The 20644-nt window shown below is 36.8% G+C and overlaps 1 protein-coding gene across 1 annotated transcript in view; it reads left to right on the top strand.

The window, feature by feature from the left end:
* The first annotated feature begins 1162 nt into the window (after positions 1-1162).
* LOC575826 (hematopoietically-expressed homeobox protein HHEX homolog) overlaps positions 1163-20644 on the top strand; it is a 42691-nt gene continuing 23209 nt past the window's right edge. Inside the window, exon 1 of the mRNA XM_776199.5 lies at positions 1163-2125. Within this exon, the coding sequence (XP_781292.3) occupies positions 1618-2125 (508 nt within the window). The 5' untranslated portion in view covers positions 1163-1617. The remainder of the gene's footprint in view (positions 2126-20644) is intronic.

Below are 20644 nucleotides of genomic sequence, written 5' to 3' on the forward strand. Positions count from 1 at the left end.
TTAGGCAACAAATCTTTGGGGGTTGTGTCAGAGGGCGCAGCTGCTTAGCAGACGACAGGGAGAAAACGATAGCCAACAAACTGATCGTGTTCTCACTTCACACGTACTACTCCTAGCACGGGAAGGGGAACACAATTACAAAATTACGAATGTTTTTCGCGCCATCTTTACCCGGGGGCGAATAGCTCCCCCAAGCTTCGACCCCCTTATTCATTCTGTCCCCTTTTAATTGGAAATAAATCACGACATTTCTTGGGGCGCTATCTCTTCTCGATCGCGGGAAGGAACACAATTAAGTTTGATAATGTCAGCCTTCTGCACTTTGCGGAGGAATGCCCGACATACCGTTGGGACCTTCTTTGTTCTAAAAGCGAAGGAATCCGAGCACTCTGACTGAATAGGGCTGATCCACTTTGAGAGGGAAGGAAAGTCTTCAATCTGCGCTCTGATCATGACATTTTTGTTTTCTGGTTTTCTGCGGAAAACAGCGATCACTGTTGAGTTCTTCTGACTATAATTACTCGTGATCACGGAAGAAGAGTGGGGGGTTAGGTGCTGACACTAGAATGAAGTTCATATCCTGCATTGTCCATTTTGAATTAGCCCCAAGCTAACGGGTAGACGTTCTCGAGGGAGAACAGGCAAAATGCCGTTTCGAATCGTCCGGTTGTCGAGATTTATACGAGAACCTGGAGATCGCCGAATCTTCGTCGAGGGTAAATTCATCAGGCTCGTTTCCAGACTCGATTATTATGAACTTCTCCTGTCATTAGTCGAAGGTTACCCGAAACTCATAGCTATCAGCTTTTAAGTATGTCCTTTACAAAATTATTGTTTACCATTCAGCGCAAGCCAGGGAACAAATGAAGCAAAATGGCCTTGTCAATGACAAAGACCTTATGGGAATAACAAAGAAACGAGACGCTGATAGAAAACAAGAGTCTGGTTAAAGACTACAAGAGAGAAACGATCTGTATCGCTAAAAGTTTTGATGCGAGCGCACCATCACTTGCGCTGTCACAACCAATCAGCGCACAAAGGTTACTAGTATAGGGAGCCCGGATGTGGTGATTAATCAGCCTCGCAGGTGATTGACAGACGGTGGTTCACTTGTAAGCTCCGCCCCCAAATAAAGGATATATCGTTATCTCTCTTCTTCTGCTTGAAAACTTCGGTGCCTATTGTTAGCCAGCTCACTGCAAAGTGGGCGAGTTCGTGAAGAGTTTGCACCGAAGCGCCTCCGTGGAGCTAGCTGCCGTCTGCTTGTGTATGCATTGTTGCTTCGTGTTTATGGTGCTGACAAAATACAGATCATAACTCGTCGTCAGTTAAACTTCATAATCACAGATCGGATCTGGGCTCACCAGACAGTGTATGCCCTGTGGCCGATGGTTTTTATTTATACCGTGATATCCTTACTGCATAAGGAGTCCTGACAACTTCGACGAGGAGAATAATTAGTTGTGTCTTTGATTGTCGAGCTGTGCTCTACAAACTATTTTGGAGGACTGCCTGCATCCCAGACATTTTGTTTACCAGGTCTTAGGAGTTTATAAAGTGTTGTCTGTAAGGCTTGGCACCTCATCCTTGGATAATTTGTCGGCATCACCGGGAGTCATGTCAACTATACAGTACGCCATGCCTAGCAGCGGGCCAGGTACGGGTGGTTTGGGGATGGTGAACCACCCCAGTCCCCTGGTCGCTCCTACTCCTATACAACAATTACCCAGCTTGGCCGGGCACCCTCACAACTTTCTCACCCACTCTCATTCACCCTCACATCCAAATCCTCCACACACGTCATTTTCTATTGAAAATATCTTGGGACAAAATAGAGCGGCAAACATTCAAAATATCACATCTCTCTCGCTCGCGACTCACCCTACGACGCCGACAAGGCCTACGCCCACGTTCCCGGGGCATTCGTTCGGACCGTCGCCGTACGGACAGCCTCAGCATCCGACCGGAGCTTACTACGATCCCGCCGCCTTACCTGGAGGGCTGGCTGCCTCCGCGCCACTGGCATACAGTACGACTGGATTTACCTCACCTACTGCTCTGTATCCGTACAGCAGGAATGATTACCCTCACTCATTCCTAGACAGAGTCGATCACTTCTCAAAAGGTAAGAAATACACCCCCAAAATAGATATTTATCATCAGGACGATAAAATACATAACGAAAGAAGAAAATAAAAGAGTGTTGCAGAAGAAGAGAACGAGCATTGCACCGCCTTTTATGGGACATGACTTGTAGACAGGTGGTATAGTGAATAATATTATTCGCAAACTTGTTAGAATTTTGAGAGTGTGATGGTAATATACGAAGTTCATTAACAAGAAATAACTCTCATTTAAGTCTAAGTTTGATGCTTTGATTCATTTAAAAAACCCTCGACAATGAGCGTTTAATAAAGTGAAATAAGTTTGGACATTTTGTTCTCTCCAATACACTAAATTCCCATGATCTTGAGCACTGTAGAGATGACAATGACGCATATAAAACTGGACCTGTCGTACAATATATTTTACTGCAGATGTAAGTAAATACACCTTTAGTATATACCTCTATATCAGCAACTGTTAACCAGTTCTATTCATGTAGAGGCTAATTCTTTTTAATCTTTTAATTTCGTAAATTGTGCGTTACTCATTCACATAATAATTGTTTTCGCCCTCTAACATTTATGAAACTTGTTTTAATTAAGGAATAAGTTGGAATACGAAACCGAGCTGTTTCTATATTTGCTTATCTTACCCCATGTTTCTCTTCTATCATGTGTATATATGATATAATCATGGTGGTGACAAATCTTGGTATTGATAATTGTCGATTTCTCGGAATTTCACTAAGATCTAGGGCCCTCATGATGTACATGAACATTCATTTTTGTTACTTTTGTATGCTATAAATGAACTTATCATGCCTCGGTGTGCGTTTCAAATTCTTTGTGATATTTGCATTAGATATCAGATAACTGTGGTAATATTTGGAGTAAGAAAACGTCAAGTGTGATATACTTGCACTTAAACCATGTGATTCTGAAAGCCATCGCTAGCATTCTTTGTCAGGGGTCGTTGCTTGAAGAAGTATATCCCAAAACAGAATGGGTACGTCATCTATTGAGAAAAGAACCCCGAAAATCATAACAATTCTGTAATAACTTTCTGTAAATCTAGACATTCAAAGGATTTATTCTTGTTACAAATATCTTGATGATACTTTTATCATGTTGTTCTCAAAATGTATTCAAAATTACGAATCTTTCTTTAGTGCCAACTTGAAAGAAACCTTATTTTTAGTCCTGCAAGCCTCTGACTATTGTCCTTGATTTTCTGGTAGAAGTTGTCTCCAAATCAGGCATGCATGATCCCAAGTGAGAACTGTAGCCGTAGAAGAGCAAACCCCAATCATATATTGTTACATGATTGTTTGTACGCGACAAAGTTGTTGCAATGATATTGTCGAATTTTAATATACATGACATCTATGACATCGAAAACTGGCATTAAATATCACTGCCGAATTGATTCGGCATTGATCATGCTAATTGAGATAATCCCTTGCTTGTCAATGTCCAATGCCAAAGCCTCAGAAGCATTCCAGTGAGTCAATTCAACTGTTTATTTTTTCGATCGACTCGGTTTATAGTCAAATGCTGTCTTACCAAGTGTTTCCATTTAATATTCAATTCAATTTCGCTGTCTGTGTATAGTTCGTTGCGAATTCTTCTAAAAACGATAATCAATTGAATGATACGTTCCAAAAATGAAGTACTGATCTGCTGATTGGTTACACTTATAACTAGACATACAGATGAAGGAGACAAAGGGGTAGCCTATAGTTTAGTGGTATTATCTTTCATGCAATATCTACATGTACATGGATTTATAGGACCTATTTTATGCATGCGTAATTTTATTGATGATAATTATAATCAAATCTATAGATTTTCTGTTTCAAAAGTGTTGATACTAAAGAGATACATGGGACAAAATAAGTGGAAATGCATAAATAAAAATAAGAATATACTGGAAGGAAAGGGGGGGGGACATTTTAAAATGATAACTTTAAATTTGTTTGTTTCTTTTAATTTATCTTTAAAATTAAAGTACACACTACGAACATGATTTTGACCGTATACAGGCTATATATTCAACAGGTTAATAATGAAAGCACGTTTCTTAAACCATGACAGTCAAGTTCAACTCCTACTCAGTAAATTGTAGGCCACATTTTCGTTTCAATTTTGAGATGAGTCAATAGTTTATTTCATAAAGACCAACGCACACAATAAATGCACGACCGTTATATACTGCGAGGAAGTAAAAGTATAAAATTCCCCGAAAGAAAAAGTAATGCAATAATTTGAAATAAGGTTATCTTCATTCGGTGATTAAATGTTGTCATTAGAATTTGATAGCTAGGATAGAAGTAACATCGGATTTCCTTCTGATACAAGATAAATATATTCACCTAGTTAATGGTTTGATATGAGTGTGCAGGAAGCCTTTGGATTTGCAATTTCTTATCCATTCATTGTTGTATACAATGCAAATAAAATCAGTGTTAGAGTTGTTTTAAAATTTGTTGTTGACCGTATCTTGAAGTTCTGTCATCGGCATGCATGCCTGGGAACTTAAAGATAAACTTGAGTACTAGTAATGCGATTGCATTGTGAAAGAAAAGGTGCGGAATGGATCAGAAAAGTTGATCATATAGCATGTAAGTAATGGTGTGTAATGCAAGGTTCTAGAGTCATCAAAATCATCATAAATTTGGCAGAGTCTTGGTAAAGTAACAATCACTTACACAGATAGATGTATATGGGACAACACACATGGTGTCGGGGCTAGTACTACCCTGATTTCCTTGTCTTTCTATGCTCATTACTCAGCCAGTATACATTTTCTTCCAAAATTGTTTGGCACATGTCATTTATTTGTAATCTTGAACATTCAGTGTAAGTTTCGTTTGATTCTGTGAGAATTAATTTCTTTTTTTTACCAGAACTCAAGTTTATCTTTAACTTGAAGAGAGTGTTTCAAGGGTTTGAAGCAAATATTTCCCCAAACTAGTCCAACAAGTTTTACAGTGTCTCCGATAAATACAATTATTGTTGAGCCCTCCAACTTCGAAAATGACATTATACTCTGGAGTACGTTGTGATTATTCTATTAAATTAATCATTTCGCAGTTCAAACAAGGTTTTGAAAGATACATTCTTATATTAAGATTCACTTGATAGTACTTATTGCAAAATGAAATTCGGAAATCTCCCATGACATCTATACACTATCACACATTTTTATTTTAAAAGATGAATGTTATATTTTTGTCAATGAAATGATGTCCTTAGAGTAACCAGGCAAACATACAGGATAATTCAATATAGATGAATAGTTTATTACATCATAAAGTTTTTTAAAGGCACATGACTACCTACCATGTGACATGTGTTAAAAATGTTTATACAAGTAGGGATGTTGCCAGAAATAAAGGAGTGTGCTTTCCATTAATACCACACCATGCTGTACAAAATATTAATTTGGGTTTTCTTCTTTAAAATTATTTCGCTTACTTATTAGGTTGACGCTCGAAATTCATTGTGATTTGAGAAGAAGACAAAGAAAGAAAGAAAGAAAGTAAGAAAAAAGTATAACTGGAGAAGTAGTAGTATTAGAAGAAGAAGAAGAAGAGGGAGAAGAATGAATTTTACTTATAGAAAGCGAACAAAACTATACAGGGTAACTTTTATCTACTTTTCACGATACATTAGAATAGTAGGGCTATAAAAACACAACCTGTTAAATTCAAAACATGTACACTGTAGCTTTAATATCCCGCGTGTAAATTGTATGCCCTCCTTAACCCTGCCCTCAATAATATACTCTAACACCCTGTGCTTATACTAAGGCATTTTTATTGGCGATAATATTTGGTAATGGGCGGCAGGAAATGGGCTTTATTGGATCCAGTCGATTGTTGTCTTGTCTGCGTGTACAAGCCATGCGTACGACCTAATCGACCCGGCCAGCCAGGGCGGGAAACTCAGCCCTCGATTGTACTGCTTGTTGGGGACATGTCGTCTGCGCGCTGTGAACAAGGCAAGTGGGTTGCTGTTGTTTGAGTTACTATGTTATTTAATGATGATGATCATCATCAGAGCTGGAAAAGACAGGACAGGATATACTTCTCGCTAGCGATCACTTCCTGGCATGCCTTATAAAGATATTCCCCTCCAATAGATCTCTGTAATAGCCTTGGTTTAATAGCTCGTGTTCAGGTAATTTGCGCTGTTCACGGCATTGATTGCTGTTTGTTCAAAAACTTCCGCTGCGATCAAAGCATAAAGCTATCACGATTAAACCCAATTTGATGGTATCCTACAGCTTAAAGAACCAGTTGTGCGCGTGGCAAAATATTCCTGTATTGAAAATAGCATGTTTATGACCATTGCATGATAACAACTGAAAGGTTTTTTTATTACGGTAAGAGCGCCGGTAAGAGCGTCGATCACCATCGTACTTTAATTACTTTGATATTATTGATCCCCTTTAGAAACTAGTTACACTTGTATGAATGGTATTCAAGATAACATTCGTTGAAAAGAAAGGAACGACAACTACAACATCATAGACAAAAAATAACAAACAAATAGAACACACACGAACGAGAAACAAAATAATAACGACGTGTTTCCCTTGTCCATATTTTATAACTATAGCGTTTATGAAGCATAACAAGACTTTTGTTCACAATTTTTCTTAATCATGAGAAGGTATTTAAGACCATATCATACTCGGCTGAGCAGTTTGCCAAGTAAAATTATAATTGATTTTTAAAAGTCATTGATCTAAATCGCAGCACGATATTCTTGATATGTAGAGGCAGATCAAAATCATCAGTGTGGAGGGGGGGGGGGGTACACTTGTTACCACGTCCTCATATGAAAGTGAAAAATATTAATGCGCCCAAAATTGTGCTTTATAATGTTTAAACCTCCAACTTTAAAGCGATCCTTTGAACACAGTAAGAACATCATATCATAATACTGGGTATTGATATTGTAATTTGATAACGAGCGTTGAAGTATTCTGCTGTTTTGATGAGGATAATTATCACGGAAATTCAGACCTTGTTGCCACCAGATCCCGGAAACTATTCTTCAATTAATTTGTTATGCCAATCCTAACATCACCTCCTATGATACACTCACTTCAGCCAATTTATCTTTGTTTTTTGCAATAGCTATTCCGCTATAATTTCCGTTTTACAAGGTGAATATCTGGAGAGTTTTAATGTGTATAGTTATGTGTTTCGCATTCTCACGTTCAGAATCTGTTTCTCCTTTTATTTTGAAAAATAATCTGCAGGGAGAATTAATTCAACGAAGTGAAAAACGTGACATGATATCAACTAATCAAAATAGGTGCAGACAATTTCCCTTTTTTGGTTATTATTATCAGTTTTTGGAAAATAATCTTACATAAAACATAATGTTGTCCTAAATTATATATTGGTTAATCGGCTATCATTTTACGTACTGTGAACTTTCAATAAGTTCTTTAAGAAAGAGTAATTAGATATTTGTGAATAAAACTAAAGTGAAACTCTATATATAGAGTTGTTTGTGTCATAAAAACACTTGATTTCAAAAGAAACGGGAGCTATATACATGCCATCCATTTTAAAGTGGGTCTGTTAAATCACGGGTATTTTTTGGATAATATAATCTTATTTTGATGGGTGAGGATCGATTTTGTTTCAGAAGCCAGATGACTTACAAGATTTTCCGTCATAATATCTCCTTTCTTTTTGTTTTTCTTTATAGGCCTATATGTAATACCCTGTGTATATTTTGTTAATAACAATACTAATTCCGAGCCCCAAATTTGAACTAAAGGCATAAGCTCAGATTCTCCGTATACCTCGCACCCCTCTTGTTCTCCTCCATTTCTCTTCTCTCATCCCCTCCCCCTCTCTCTCTCCCTCTTTCTCTCTCCCTCTCTCTCTCTCTCTCTCTCTCTCTCTCTCTCAGGTCGTCACTAACCTGTTACACTTTCAAAGTTATCCCCACACCTCCTAGCCAACCTCTACCTTGCTCTATCAGCCATAGCTGGCACCTTTTCTTTTACCAACACAAATTAATGAGGCCTAGTTGTAATTTATACATCTCTCTCTCTCTCTCTCTCCCCCTCTCTCTTTCACCACAAAATCAAGAAGGAAAGTACGGCTCAGTTACAAATCACAATACAGTCGTGATTCAACCTCCGACTTCATCACTTCTAATTCAATTTTGATCACAACAAAAAGCATTATTCAGTTCCCGTCTTTGCCTCGCTACAAGCTGATATGAAAACATGGTAATGGAGGGATAATCGTGTGAATCAGGTTCGCTGCTCCCCCCTGGGAGTCATTCTGGCTCGGTCGTCGGGTCGCGTCCCAAGGCGCATGCAGAGGGAAGCAGCGCAAATTAACATGTCTATTTAGATTAGACGGGTTAATCAGAGCATAGATATGATCAAAGTAGAATCGCACTTTGTTTGTAGATCACCGGTATTAGCGTGAACAGGTAGCAGTTATACGGTTTATGTGCGGCAAAGAAGGAGACAGGAATCGTTTGTTTAAAAAAAAAGATAATTAAAAATATTTGTAAAAAAAAAAAATTTGATTTTCTACTTATTATCGAACTACACAACGTAATCACCCCGTAAGTTGTACCAGTGACAAACGGGAGAATTAAAGTCAGGTAAATTATATTTGGTCTCGCACACCACTCTCTTCTTATTTGTGGAACATATGCCTACATTTTTTTCTTGCAGAGTTAAACAGAATACATTCGTATCCATTTATTGATTACATATTCTGGTGGATAGTATCCCAAGGATATTGATATCAAATTTTAGTTTAATCAATACCCAACCGACCCGTGCCCCTTTTAATACTCATACATTCTTGAGAGAAAATAAGCAAAAAACAGAATGAATGAATGAATGAATGAATGAATACATAAATAAGTAAATAAACGAAATACAAAAGGAACCTAGACAATCGCTTGTCTATGGATTTTTCCTTCAAATTTAGAAAACGAACACCTTACTTATACGATAGTCCTATTTTTTTTTTTTGCCAAAAATGTTCAAAAATATGCCCCCTAGATAACAATGGATCTACCCCGCATGCGCGCACGCAGTCCTCTCATGGATTAACCCCCTCCCAAGAGGGTGTGCGCCCCACATCCTTGCGCCTACCTTAGCTCACTGCAGACCAGTAGCCCTCAAGACCTCCCTACCAAACAAAACTGAAAGCAGATCATCAATGCTTAGAGTGCATCCAAGAGAAACATGGAGATGCAAAAGTTCGATAAGTTTCTTTCGGGGTATTAAATTTCATTTGTCTCTTGACGAACGAGGAGGGAAGCTCTTCAGCCCCCCATTTGCAACCACTTGTGTTTTGAATAACAGATCAAGGTTCTTCGGGATCTTGAAGTTTCGATCATGTTGTAGTAGTTACATCAGCTATCACGATTGATTTCCATCCATGATGAAGGAAGAATTACACAGGAGAGATAACGTAGAGACCTTTTTCTGGAAAACCTGCACCTCTGAGATTCTTAATAATTCATATGCCTCGGACCAGGGGGGAGGGGGGGGGGGGTGGAGGGGGGTGTTACACAAAGACTAAGATCGACTTTAAGTTGGACTTAACTATGGCGGGCCATTCATGCCACTGTTTGCTATCACCAGTTACTGGCAATGATCTTTCAAGGGACGTACAAAATCATGGTTACATATCTACAGAATTTACATTTTTTTAAGAATTTTTTTTATCTAAAGATCATAATTGAGACTTGAGAGAACAATAGTGAGAGCAACCGGTGGCATTAATTTCCTCCCATAGTTAAGTCAAACTTAAAGTCGAGCTTAGCCTTTGTGAAACACTCCCCAGCACTACTTCGACCCATTGCGATAAATCAGATACATACAGGCCTATCAGCAGAATATTATGATAAAATTATAACGAGAGCGTAATGTTCGGTCGCAATTCTGACTTGTATGCATAATCATCGATATTTTAACTTTCTTCCTTATGGTTCCATAATTATGAAAGGGGGGAAAACCTATCATTCTTGCAAAACATGTTTCAAGGAAATGCAATATGAAAAAACAGAGAAAGCATTTTAGCATTTCAAAGAGAACCAAAGGTGCTTCAACTCGTTTGGAAAAAAAATGAAAGGGCTTTGCCTGAGCGCAATTCTTACTTAAGTTGCACAATCTTCAATAATTTAACCCCCATCTGTATGGTAAAATATTAACTGTATATGGCAAAACCTGTTATGACGATATCAACGAAGTGGCAAGGACCATGGCAATCAAACTTTACGATTTTAAGAGGCTATAAAATCATAATCTTAAACAGACCTACTGGCAGTCAGGATAGAAAATTTGTCAATATTTTTCCTTTGTCAGATGTGAGTCACCTCTTCTTATACTGATAAATATAACTTAATTATTGTTTTTATTGATATGTTTGTCCTCCATTCATTCATCGCATGAAGAAAACGTGATAGCGCAGTTGTTAGAGAAAAAGGTCGCTACCGGGAGGTCACAGGTTCGTTACCCTGTTGGAAGGTTTAGAGCCCTTTGGTTATGCACTTAAAATCCTTATTTGCCAAGACCCTTGGATAAGACTAAGGCCCTCTTGCTTGGGTCGATGGTCCTGTTACAGAACAAATAATCATCATTATTAGGCATTTAAAAATTCTGGTTGTCATAATTATTTAATATTCTGGACCTACATTACTTGACTTTTGATAATAATAATAATACATAACATTTATTAGGCGCTTAATACTGATGTTTCTAAGCGCACAGTGTTCTGATTAAGAGAAGACTATAACCCGTAGAATTAAATTAGAAGAAAAAGCAAAAATACAAAAGTAACATAGATAAGGTAAGAAAAACAGTGGCAATCAACTAAATAAAGACAAAGACAAATATGGTGCGCACCTCCATTGACCGACGCACAACTGCAATTTACAATTTACAATTTACAATTTACTTTTCTGGTATAGCAATTGGTCATTGACTTTTCTTTGTCAGAACGAGTCTCCTTCTCTTGTGTATAATCATGACAATTGAATAAGTTTTTATCTTTATAAATTATGTTCATTTTGTTCATATCGCGAAGGAGATGTGAAAGCGGAGAGGAACCTCGTTACTGGTAGGTCACGGGTTCGAAACCTAGTTGACACGTCTAGGGCCCTTCAGTAAGGCATGAATAATATATCCCTTTTGCAGCCAAAATCAAATTCTGTAGAACGTTGCAGGAATGTATTAGTCATATATGTCCGATCTGTGAAATGTAAACGTTAGCAGCGTCCTAATATTTAAATTATGCAAGTAAACCTGTTTTCTTGCTAGACTTCACTGTCAGACACGATTGAGTGACTGACTGGCCCTTTTTCTTTCTTTGGTAATAACATACATAAAATGAGTTGTAAGGGTACCTGAGCATTTGTCTACATTAATAACCCACTTCTTGTAATGGCCAAAATCTAACTGATTAAATCTTTGCGCATCATAAAACGTACGACCATTCGGTACATTGGTCTGAAAATCAGACTATTACTTACTGGCTCTATAGCTCTTAAGTCAATTCAGCAACTAATAGTCGTTATTTTCCCACTTAAAGATATTTTCAAGCCCCCTTTTTTTAGGGAAGTTTTGAATTAGTATTATCTTTCAAATGCAGTTGAAATTTAACCTTTTCATTTTTTGGCCTGCAAATGGGACATAGTACATTTAACAAGTCCCTCGGATAGGGCTTAAGTTCACTTAGGTCTAGAAATCATTATCACCATTGAATTTTCATAATCTGGCACACATGTACGTCCCGTATTGTAAATATAGGGCGCATAATCTAGCCATCGGTCTGCAAAGTATTATGCATGGGTCATAATCTCAAAAAGAAAAAAAGTTATCTGAAGTCTCCCAGTTGTTGACCTACTAGTTTGAGACATTATATTATTTCCCCGTGTATGTTGCACAGCATGGCTGGAGGAGATAAGCATTTTGACTGATGATCTGCTGTTCAGGAAATAGCGCATGGACCATTGAATACACACACACACACACACGCACACACACGCACACAAAGAAGTGAATCATTTTCCGCTATACAGGAAACCCGTCCTTTGTTCGAACAGCTTCCGGTGCCATTATGAATATACATTACATTTTCACTATCATTCCACTTTCACAAAGTTTAATAGATCCAAGTAATAAGCTGTAACTTTTCCTCCTGTTTGCCTGTTAAATCATTTAAAACGTGAAAAGAAAGAATATCATAAGCGTAGACATGGTACCAAAAAAAAAAAAACTTTTCTCAAAACATATCCCAAAGATCATAAAACTACCCATTGTATGTTCGTTATGATTTATATACACTCTTTGTAGATCACATACAGTTCTTATTTGTTATTATTGAAAAGACAGTACATATGCTCCTTTCTCATGAGTGAAAAAAATATTTCTCAGCAGTTGTCCTAATTCTAATACTAAATAATTATGTGACCGTAAAATAGAAAGTCATTCATTTGCTTCGGGAGGGGGGGGGGGGGGGGGGCAATGTACTTGTTTGTGGTAGTGGTGTTGGTGGTGGTGGTGGTGGTTAGGGGGGATTGGATATCATTAGGCAATCGGATCTAAATGATGCAACATGTTTATGAATGTGCACGCACAAACAATATGAAATCAACAATACACGACGATAAGATGAAAGTGCAAACGTGTCGGAAATAATTTGAATAGCAAACTTGTTTATATACAATTTGTATAGCCTCCCACGATCCGAAAGTAAAACGTTAGACTAATCTATCGATATAGGCCTACTGTGTAAACATCTCACTCGATCTCTATTGTATTAATTCTATATTTTCTGCAATTCGGATTGAATATTAACCAATTCAATCAAGTGGTCTCTTAAAACGTGATTTTAAAACAAAAACAAAACCTTTTTCAACATGCTGTAAACTTGTGACCATTAACGATATTTTTAAACCAATGATTGATGTCTGTCGCAATTCAGGAAATATTAACACCCAATTGCGTCACCGAGGAGCCTTCAAAGAGGTTTTATAATTGACACAATGGGATTGTTTTCAATTTCTGTTCCATTAATTTTCTAGAAATATCCTAATTCTGTTCATGTCCACAACGTGTAATTCCTGACCATATGTTCATCTAGTACATAATATAATATATATGAATAGAATAAATAATTCCATTTCAGTTTGAATAACCCGTCATTGCAATATACTCATAATAATTAAAACAATTGAAACGAAAATCCTTGGAAGTTCACTTCTTCACTTCCTCTTAAAGTGAGGCAGTAAACTCTTTAAGATTTATGTTTTAATTGTTCTAATTATAATATATATATACAAATATATTGTTTTAAATAATTTTGATCTATGCATAAATTATTTATCTTTTCTTCCATTAACACTTTTTTTTCTTCTACCGACGCTGTTTCTCTGAATGCATTAATAGCATTTGATTCTTTTTCATTAATTTGGTTATTCTTTCGAAAGCGAAAAAGAAGCAATATAGGCAGTGTTCATTTCGCTGTCATTTTATTTCATGAAAAGTTAAATTTGTACAGAGTATTGATTGCGGGCATTGTTCAAATCCCACATTTTCCCCTTAATCAGTTAATCATATTATAATGGACGAACAAAATATAAGTTCGCGTCATTTTGAGGTTAGAATTTGAAGACTGAATAATCTAATAAAAATATTGAAGGAAGATGGATAAATTGGGATATTGAAGAATCTATAATTTGAAAACGGAAACCACTATTTAAAGATGGTTATCAGCGATCAGAATTGTGGTATGAAATATAAAACGATCAGGCGGTAGGTATAGTATAGTCGAACGGAAGCTCAGTAGTCACTTCTCATTATATGATAAAGATATCACAGATATACAGAGCGTAACTCAGCACGCAAAATCGTGACAAAAATCATGAAATTTCTGGTCGTTAAATGGTCACTCTTTAGTCTGTTTGCAGGCCTTTTATGAAACGAGTTTTATTGCTTTAGCTTGGACGGTTATTTGATTAAGAATGTTAATCATATTGGTGAGTTTAAGACCCACTTCAGATTATATCCTTAGTAAAAAAAAAAGTTTGCCAACTTTGTAGATATATGCCGGTAGGGACAACCGCCTGACTTAACCGAGTTTGATCGTAATTATCACCAAAGGATCATTAAGTCTAGACTACATGTAACAGCATATAAAGTTAATTCTCCGGGGAGATAAAAAGAGGTTTTCAACTTGACTGAAAGGTATTCCCCAGACACGCATTACAGTTACCACTCACTGATGAGTCACCCCCTCCCTCCCGACAAGTTCCCGGGGTCCTAGCCGCGGGCTATGTCGGTCGCGTAGCTAGCCCCACCCGCTTGTTGACGTTTTCTCCTAGTCCCACATGTACTATTTTTTCCAGCGGTATCAGGTCATTGCGGAAGCTGCCCTTGCGAAGTAGGCTCAGCTATAGCTTCCGGAGTGCTGCGTGTACAACATCGTTAGGGAATGTCAAATTGATGAGGGGACTTCAGGTAACAAAAATCGGGAGGGGACTTTAAAGGCGAAATATAGGGAGGGAAAGTATTTTCAAAAGCAAAGTCTACAAAGAAAATGTAGGCCTCCTTTTTTGTGAGGAACTGCTGTTCAAGCATAGTGTTAGATGTTTCCAAAGAATTTTTGTTTTATTTTGAGGGGAGGGCAAAATTCACTATGCTCAGAGAAAACGAAATCATTGAAAGACGAAATTAAAAATCGAAAGTTAAGGAAATGTATTATTAGTTATTTATCGATTTTTACCTCGGGAAAAGGATTGAATGTCATGCATTTCACAAGCATCATCAATTGAGACAATGAGACAAGCATACACACTAATAATACTGTATACTTGTTTCAAATAAAGACATAACCACAGAAGATCACGAATGATTAATTTCAACATGTTACATTGTAGTAAATTTAGTTTAAATGTATAATGATTATTCGCACGTATAATTGTTATTGGTTTTTTGACGTTAATGAACAAATTAGTGCCATGTGCCTTTACAATAAAACTATACAAGTAATAGATTGATTAATAAAGAAAAATAGCTCGATGAAGATTTATTACAGTAAATGTAGCCCCTGTAATCAGAATACAAAGCAATGTTTGGGAGGTATTTGCACTATATACGAAATAAATTACCCCATTACAAATGTCGATAACCCACAACCCATCCATATTAATTAAGAATCAATTATCAGAGAGCTAATTAAATATAAAAGAATAAGTTTCAATCTCTTTCTAATTACAATTTATACTACTTCCAAAGAGTGTCTAAGATGTACCATTTAATTTTAATTCGAAGTTAATTACTTTCGAAACTGCCAGTAGCGAGAACCATAAAGCAAAGAAAATGCTATCCTACCCATCGAGTTCGGTTTATAATTAACTATTTTATGATCATATATTACCTCCTTTATGGTTTCGAAACTGAAGGAGATGAATTCCTGAATGTCACCATTCAATTTCTCTCACTCTCTAATGTTTTCCTTTTCCTTTTCCATGTTTTTTCCTCAACAAGTCGTGATTTCAAACAACACTTGAAGACATCTTCACGTACTTTTGGAAGATGAAGTTGATGTTTGAGAGCCTTTAAGTCCAATTGACTTCCAAACTGTCTTGTTGAATCTCTTCCTGCTAAACCTAAAACATCGTTAATCATATTCCTCAATAATACCATTGAGAACATGACAATTTAGAATCTTCGACCTATAGCGTTTCTCAATCAAAGTAATTAAGGTAGGAAGTTTTGGACCACATGTATAGACCTATGTATGGGATACGAAATAGTATTTAAGGAGACATTTAGAAGAAAAATGACCTTTTAATTTAAGAAGCTACTACACCGAAGCTATGTTCATGCAGTATAGTTCTTTCATTTTCTTTCACAATGTTTATGTCTATATATATATATATATGTATATATAGCAAATACTTTTGAAAATCGACCTAAGGCAATTTCAATAGCCTTGTACGTTCATGGCAGTGGCATATTATGTAATCCTAACATGATTTCTATGAGACATAGAAAAGAGTATTGAAATTGCCCTATAGAGTTGATTTTCGAAAATAATTGCGATTGTGTTGTATATATAATATATAATTATATGTATATATATATATATATATATATATATATATCTTGTTAATTTTCTTAACGTATGGTTATCAGGTCAGATAAATTACATTAATTTACATGCTTAACTTGGGAAAGTAATATTTAATTATAAAGCAATAATGATATCAAGCAAATTATTTAGAAACTTCATAAATCAGAAGTAATGATGAGAGATAGATATACTTTCGCTTTATCATGTTGATAATGTACTGCGTATTTACGAAAGTAATTCAAATTTCATTTCCTTATTACGCCCAGAAGTATATACTTTTACTTTCAGTCGACAGAATTAATTTCAATTTATATATGAAAAGCAATAACAGTCCACATTATATTAGTTCACCGTCATCAAACATAATTATTAGCTGGTTCTTTCGAATGAAGTTTTCTATTGCTCCCGCATTGGATTAAAGCGAAAAAGAGGTTTCAAAATTAAAAAATATACATTTTTTTCTTCTCTGCAAACAATCATGATTTGTTACCCTATCTGCCTTTTAAGATAATATATATATATTACTACAATAAGAGCTGTACAGGACAGTTACCGACAGTTACCGACATGGTGAAAACCTGTCCAAAGTTGATTATATGCCTCCCAAGCCCACTAAAACACAACCAAACAAATAAAATAGACAACGAAAAACAAATACAAAGAAGCACGTGAACAATCAAAGAAAGAAACATACAAACGAACAGCAGCAAAATGACATTGTGTGGCGCTATGGAAAACTGTACGCCTGTTTCTAACTTGTCAAACGGTAGTATTAATCAGAAGTAACAAAGACGGGTTTTGCGTAGTCCAGTGGTAATATCTCTTTTGTCTATATAATGGACCCAGGTTTCGAATCTGAGACGAGTCTTTTAGATGGTGGCATTTAAACGTCGTTCATCGGATGTAAAATAAACATGACCAGAACGATTCTAGTCATGTTGGTAGTTTACACGACTTATCGTAACTTGTTATTAATGACGTTACGAAATATGTTACTGATCTTATTGAAAATGCGGAGTTGTCGTGGGATAGCGGTTCGTTCTCTTGATTCCCCATCCAAGGGTTGAGGGTTCGAATCTAACGTCCTTCCTTAGCACACAGGTAAGATTTAAAAATAACAACAACCAACCACTTATTGTTATTATTATCATTATCATTATTATCACTATTATTAAATTAAAAAAGACATCTTTTTACACAACAGATAATCATAACATCGCTTGACAGTTTCACTAAAAAGTTCGAAATCGATTTACGTTCAAATATTCTCGAAGTAATTGAACAACATTTTTAAAGATGAAAGAAATGATTTGGTTGAAAGTTTTTAGACGTTTAGATTAGAACTAACTCTAGACTCACCATTTGCTTCTTGAGTCATTGCAATGCGCAACACATTAATTTTATGGATTCGTTATAGCCAAAATGTCCATTGTATTCTATTGATCTATTTAGTTTGATTCAGTGATCTTTAAAACGTCACCATTGCGATATCGTTCGGAAACTTCGTATTTTCTTTTTCACATATCAATCGGTCATGTGGGCCGGAAATGGCTCATCAATTAGGCCTCCACGAAAACACAATGATCACCTTTTGGGTCATCATTTGGGTAATTATTACTCCCTCTGAATTATTTTCCCTCGATGTTCTTTTGCAGACCTGTTCTTTTGAATGGAGCACAAACTCCCCCCAACCCCACAAGGGCGTTTCATGTTCTTTGTGTTTGTATTATATGATACGTACATACATTGCAGAAAACTTGGATGGCGAATGATTGGCGTATTATTGAAGCAATTATTTTACACAAATTGGGAGGTTTGCTTTATTATCTTTTGATGACGTATTTGTTTATTGCGTCAATTAGTCGTCACACGAGTGTCGTGACCGGGTTCGAGTCTCGCGGAGACCATTCCAATGTTTGACGTTCAGCACAAGCAAGACATGACCCAAACAGCATCGGAAGTCTCCACCATACATCTACGTCAATCAACCATACCCCAATAGCCCTCGATGTGCCACCATCCTTTCTTCTCCATTCTTCTCCCCTTTCCCCTCCATCTATTCTTTCTTTTCTCTGAGATAGTTTGACCGAGACAATCTCAATATTTTCCCTGCGTGGAGTCAGCGCGTCTCTCACATTGTACTCCCGGGCTAGCGACCGCGGAGTGTCTCGCGCGACCGTCTCCAAAAACACCTCCATTGTTCCCGATTCCGCAATACAAACCCGTGCGGGTAGTCAACCGTGCTAAATGATTTTTGCCCATTCTCTTATATCTTTATTTTCATATCTATCTCCGATTCTATTTAATTCATCATTTCTCGCACCATCTTCCTTCCAATTATTCGAAATTTCAATAATCAATTCACCTTATTATTATGAGTCAGAACTGCCAATATTATTTCCTGCGATGGCAAAACGAAAACTTAGATCAGCTGAAAATGTTGCCCCCGTTTAACTCATGACAACACTTCCTAAAACAAAGCGTCCACGCCTGTAAGTTATACTAATAATCAACTAGTTCTCATAAATTTTGTTTTTATTATAGTTGCTGATGATTTAGCCTCTTTGTAACGGCGCTATATGGATTAAGAAAGTACACCGTAATTCTTGTCTTTGACATGACATAGCCTTATCATAATCTTGATATATTTTCAAGTGTTATATATTTTACTGTTATATTTTTTTTATCGACTGAGGAGGGGTGGCACATTGAGTTTAACTATTGCGTGAAACTCGGCACAAACTGAAAGTCTATAATATGTAACCGCCCTGTAGAATCATTTGGTACCATTCAATCATTTTGGACATCGTGTATTCTTACAAATAATACCATCCATACAACCTCGAATATGATGTAATAATACCCCCTTTCCTCCTCAAATTCATTGTCCTCATATTTTCTTTACTTTTTTCCTTCTTTTTTCCCTTTTCCCTATATACTCTCATTCTTATTTTTTTCTTGGTTAAAAGAGACAGAGGACGTCGTTTCGCTTTGGATAATTTCCGCTGTTGGGCTTATCAGACGAGCCCAATAGACACAATTATCCCTAACAATAACACCCAATCGGCCTCTAAATGGCATTTGCAAATGGTGGAGAGATATGTGTGCTTGTAGTATCATTTCCTCAACCGTTTCTTTACTACCCGTTTCCGCGTGGAGTGCTTTATCTGCTCTCTCCACGCGCGGCGCGGCACCCTTTGGTGTGTGAGAGGGGCGGGGTCGACCTGGTGAGTAGAGGAAGAGAGAGAGAGAGAGAGAGAGAGAAGGAGAGAGAGAGAGAGAGAGAGAGAGGGGGAGGACGGGGCAGGGGAGGGGAGTGGGAGTGGGAAAGGGAAACGAAAAATTGTACTTGTTTACAACGAATATATATTTTTAACATTTTTCGTTTACTTGTCATCACAATGAAATACAGAGAAAATTAAATGATACACATAGTAAGAGGGGAAGAGAGAGAGAGAGGGGGTGGGGGAGCGAGTCCAACACAGTGGATATTGTTGATAACATTTTGAAAATGAAATTGGTAGACTATTAATTACAGAACATTTAATGTTAGACGAGGTATACATCAGAGAAAAATATTACTTGAATTGAGGGGGGGGGGGGGGGGAGGGACACCAGCAGCTAATAGTAGCTATACAATCGTACTTTGCGTGTCACACAATGATTATTATATTCATATCATATACCGGTAATATATACCCGGAAATAATTATACCAAGAACTATAAAAGGTAATTTAACAGTTCAGAAGAAAGATATCGTAACAAAATAAGAACAACGGTTAAAGCTTTATCTAATACCAGATAGGGAAGTATTTGATAGGAGATACTAAAACTGAGATTCCATGTCTCTAACTACAGTGTGGAAAGCATATAGCGGAGACCGGAAGTTGGATCATGGTCTCTTTGTTGTTAGATCCCGTTTTGTGACCTTTATGGGCTGTATTAACCCTTTCCAACCCACGTGGATTCTTAAGAGGAGGTTTTACAGATTACTTGGTAGATATTTGATAACATTATTTCATGTTTTACACCTATTATACTGAAATTTGCGAGTGAATTCCAAATTCAAATGCAAGTCTTCACTTCCAACCAATCAGAGTTGCTGATTTGCGTCTGGTTTAGTCGCAACTTTTGTTGTAAAAGAGGCACCAGTTGGGTCTGTCTCTCTCTCTCTCCTCTCTCTTTTCCCTCTCTTTTCTGTCTGTCTCTATCTCTTTCAGCGTTGAAATATTATGATCTTTCATTTGCGGTATGAAAATTTTAATTCACTTGTCTCGCCCTTTAGGTAAACCTCTTAGCTGGTTTACACCGCATGGATAATTACACAATTATCTTTAGAGAAAGCACAGCATTTCTAGGTCTAACATTCTTTAATTACGATACAGAAAAAAAATAGA

The sequence above is a fragment of the Strongylocentrotus purpuratus genome, unplaced genomic scaffold, assembly GCF_000002235.5.
Source record: "Strongylocentrotus purpuratus isolate Spur 01 unplaced genomic scaffold, Spur_5.0 spur5_scaffold_15, whole genome shotgun sequence".
Taxonomy (NCBI): domain Eukaryota; kingdom Metazoa; phylum Echinodermata; class Echinoidea; order Camarodonta; family Strongylocentrotidae; genus Strongylocentrotus; species Strongylocentrotus purpuratus.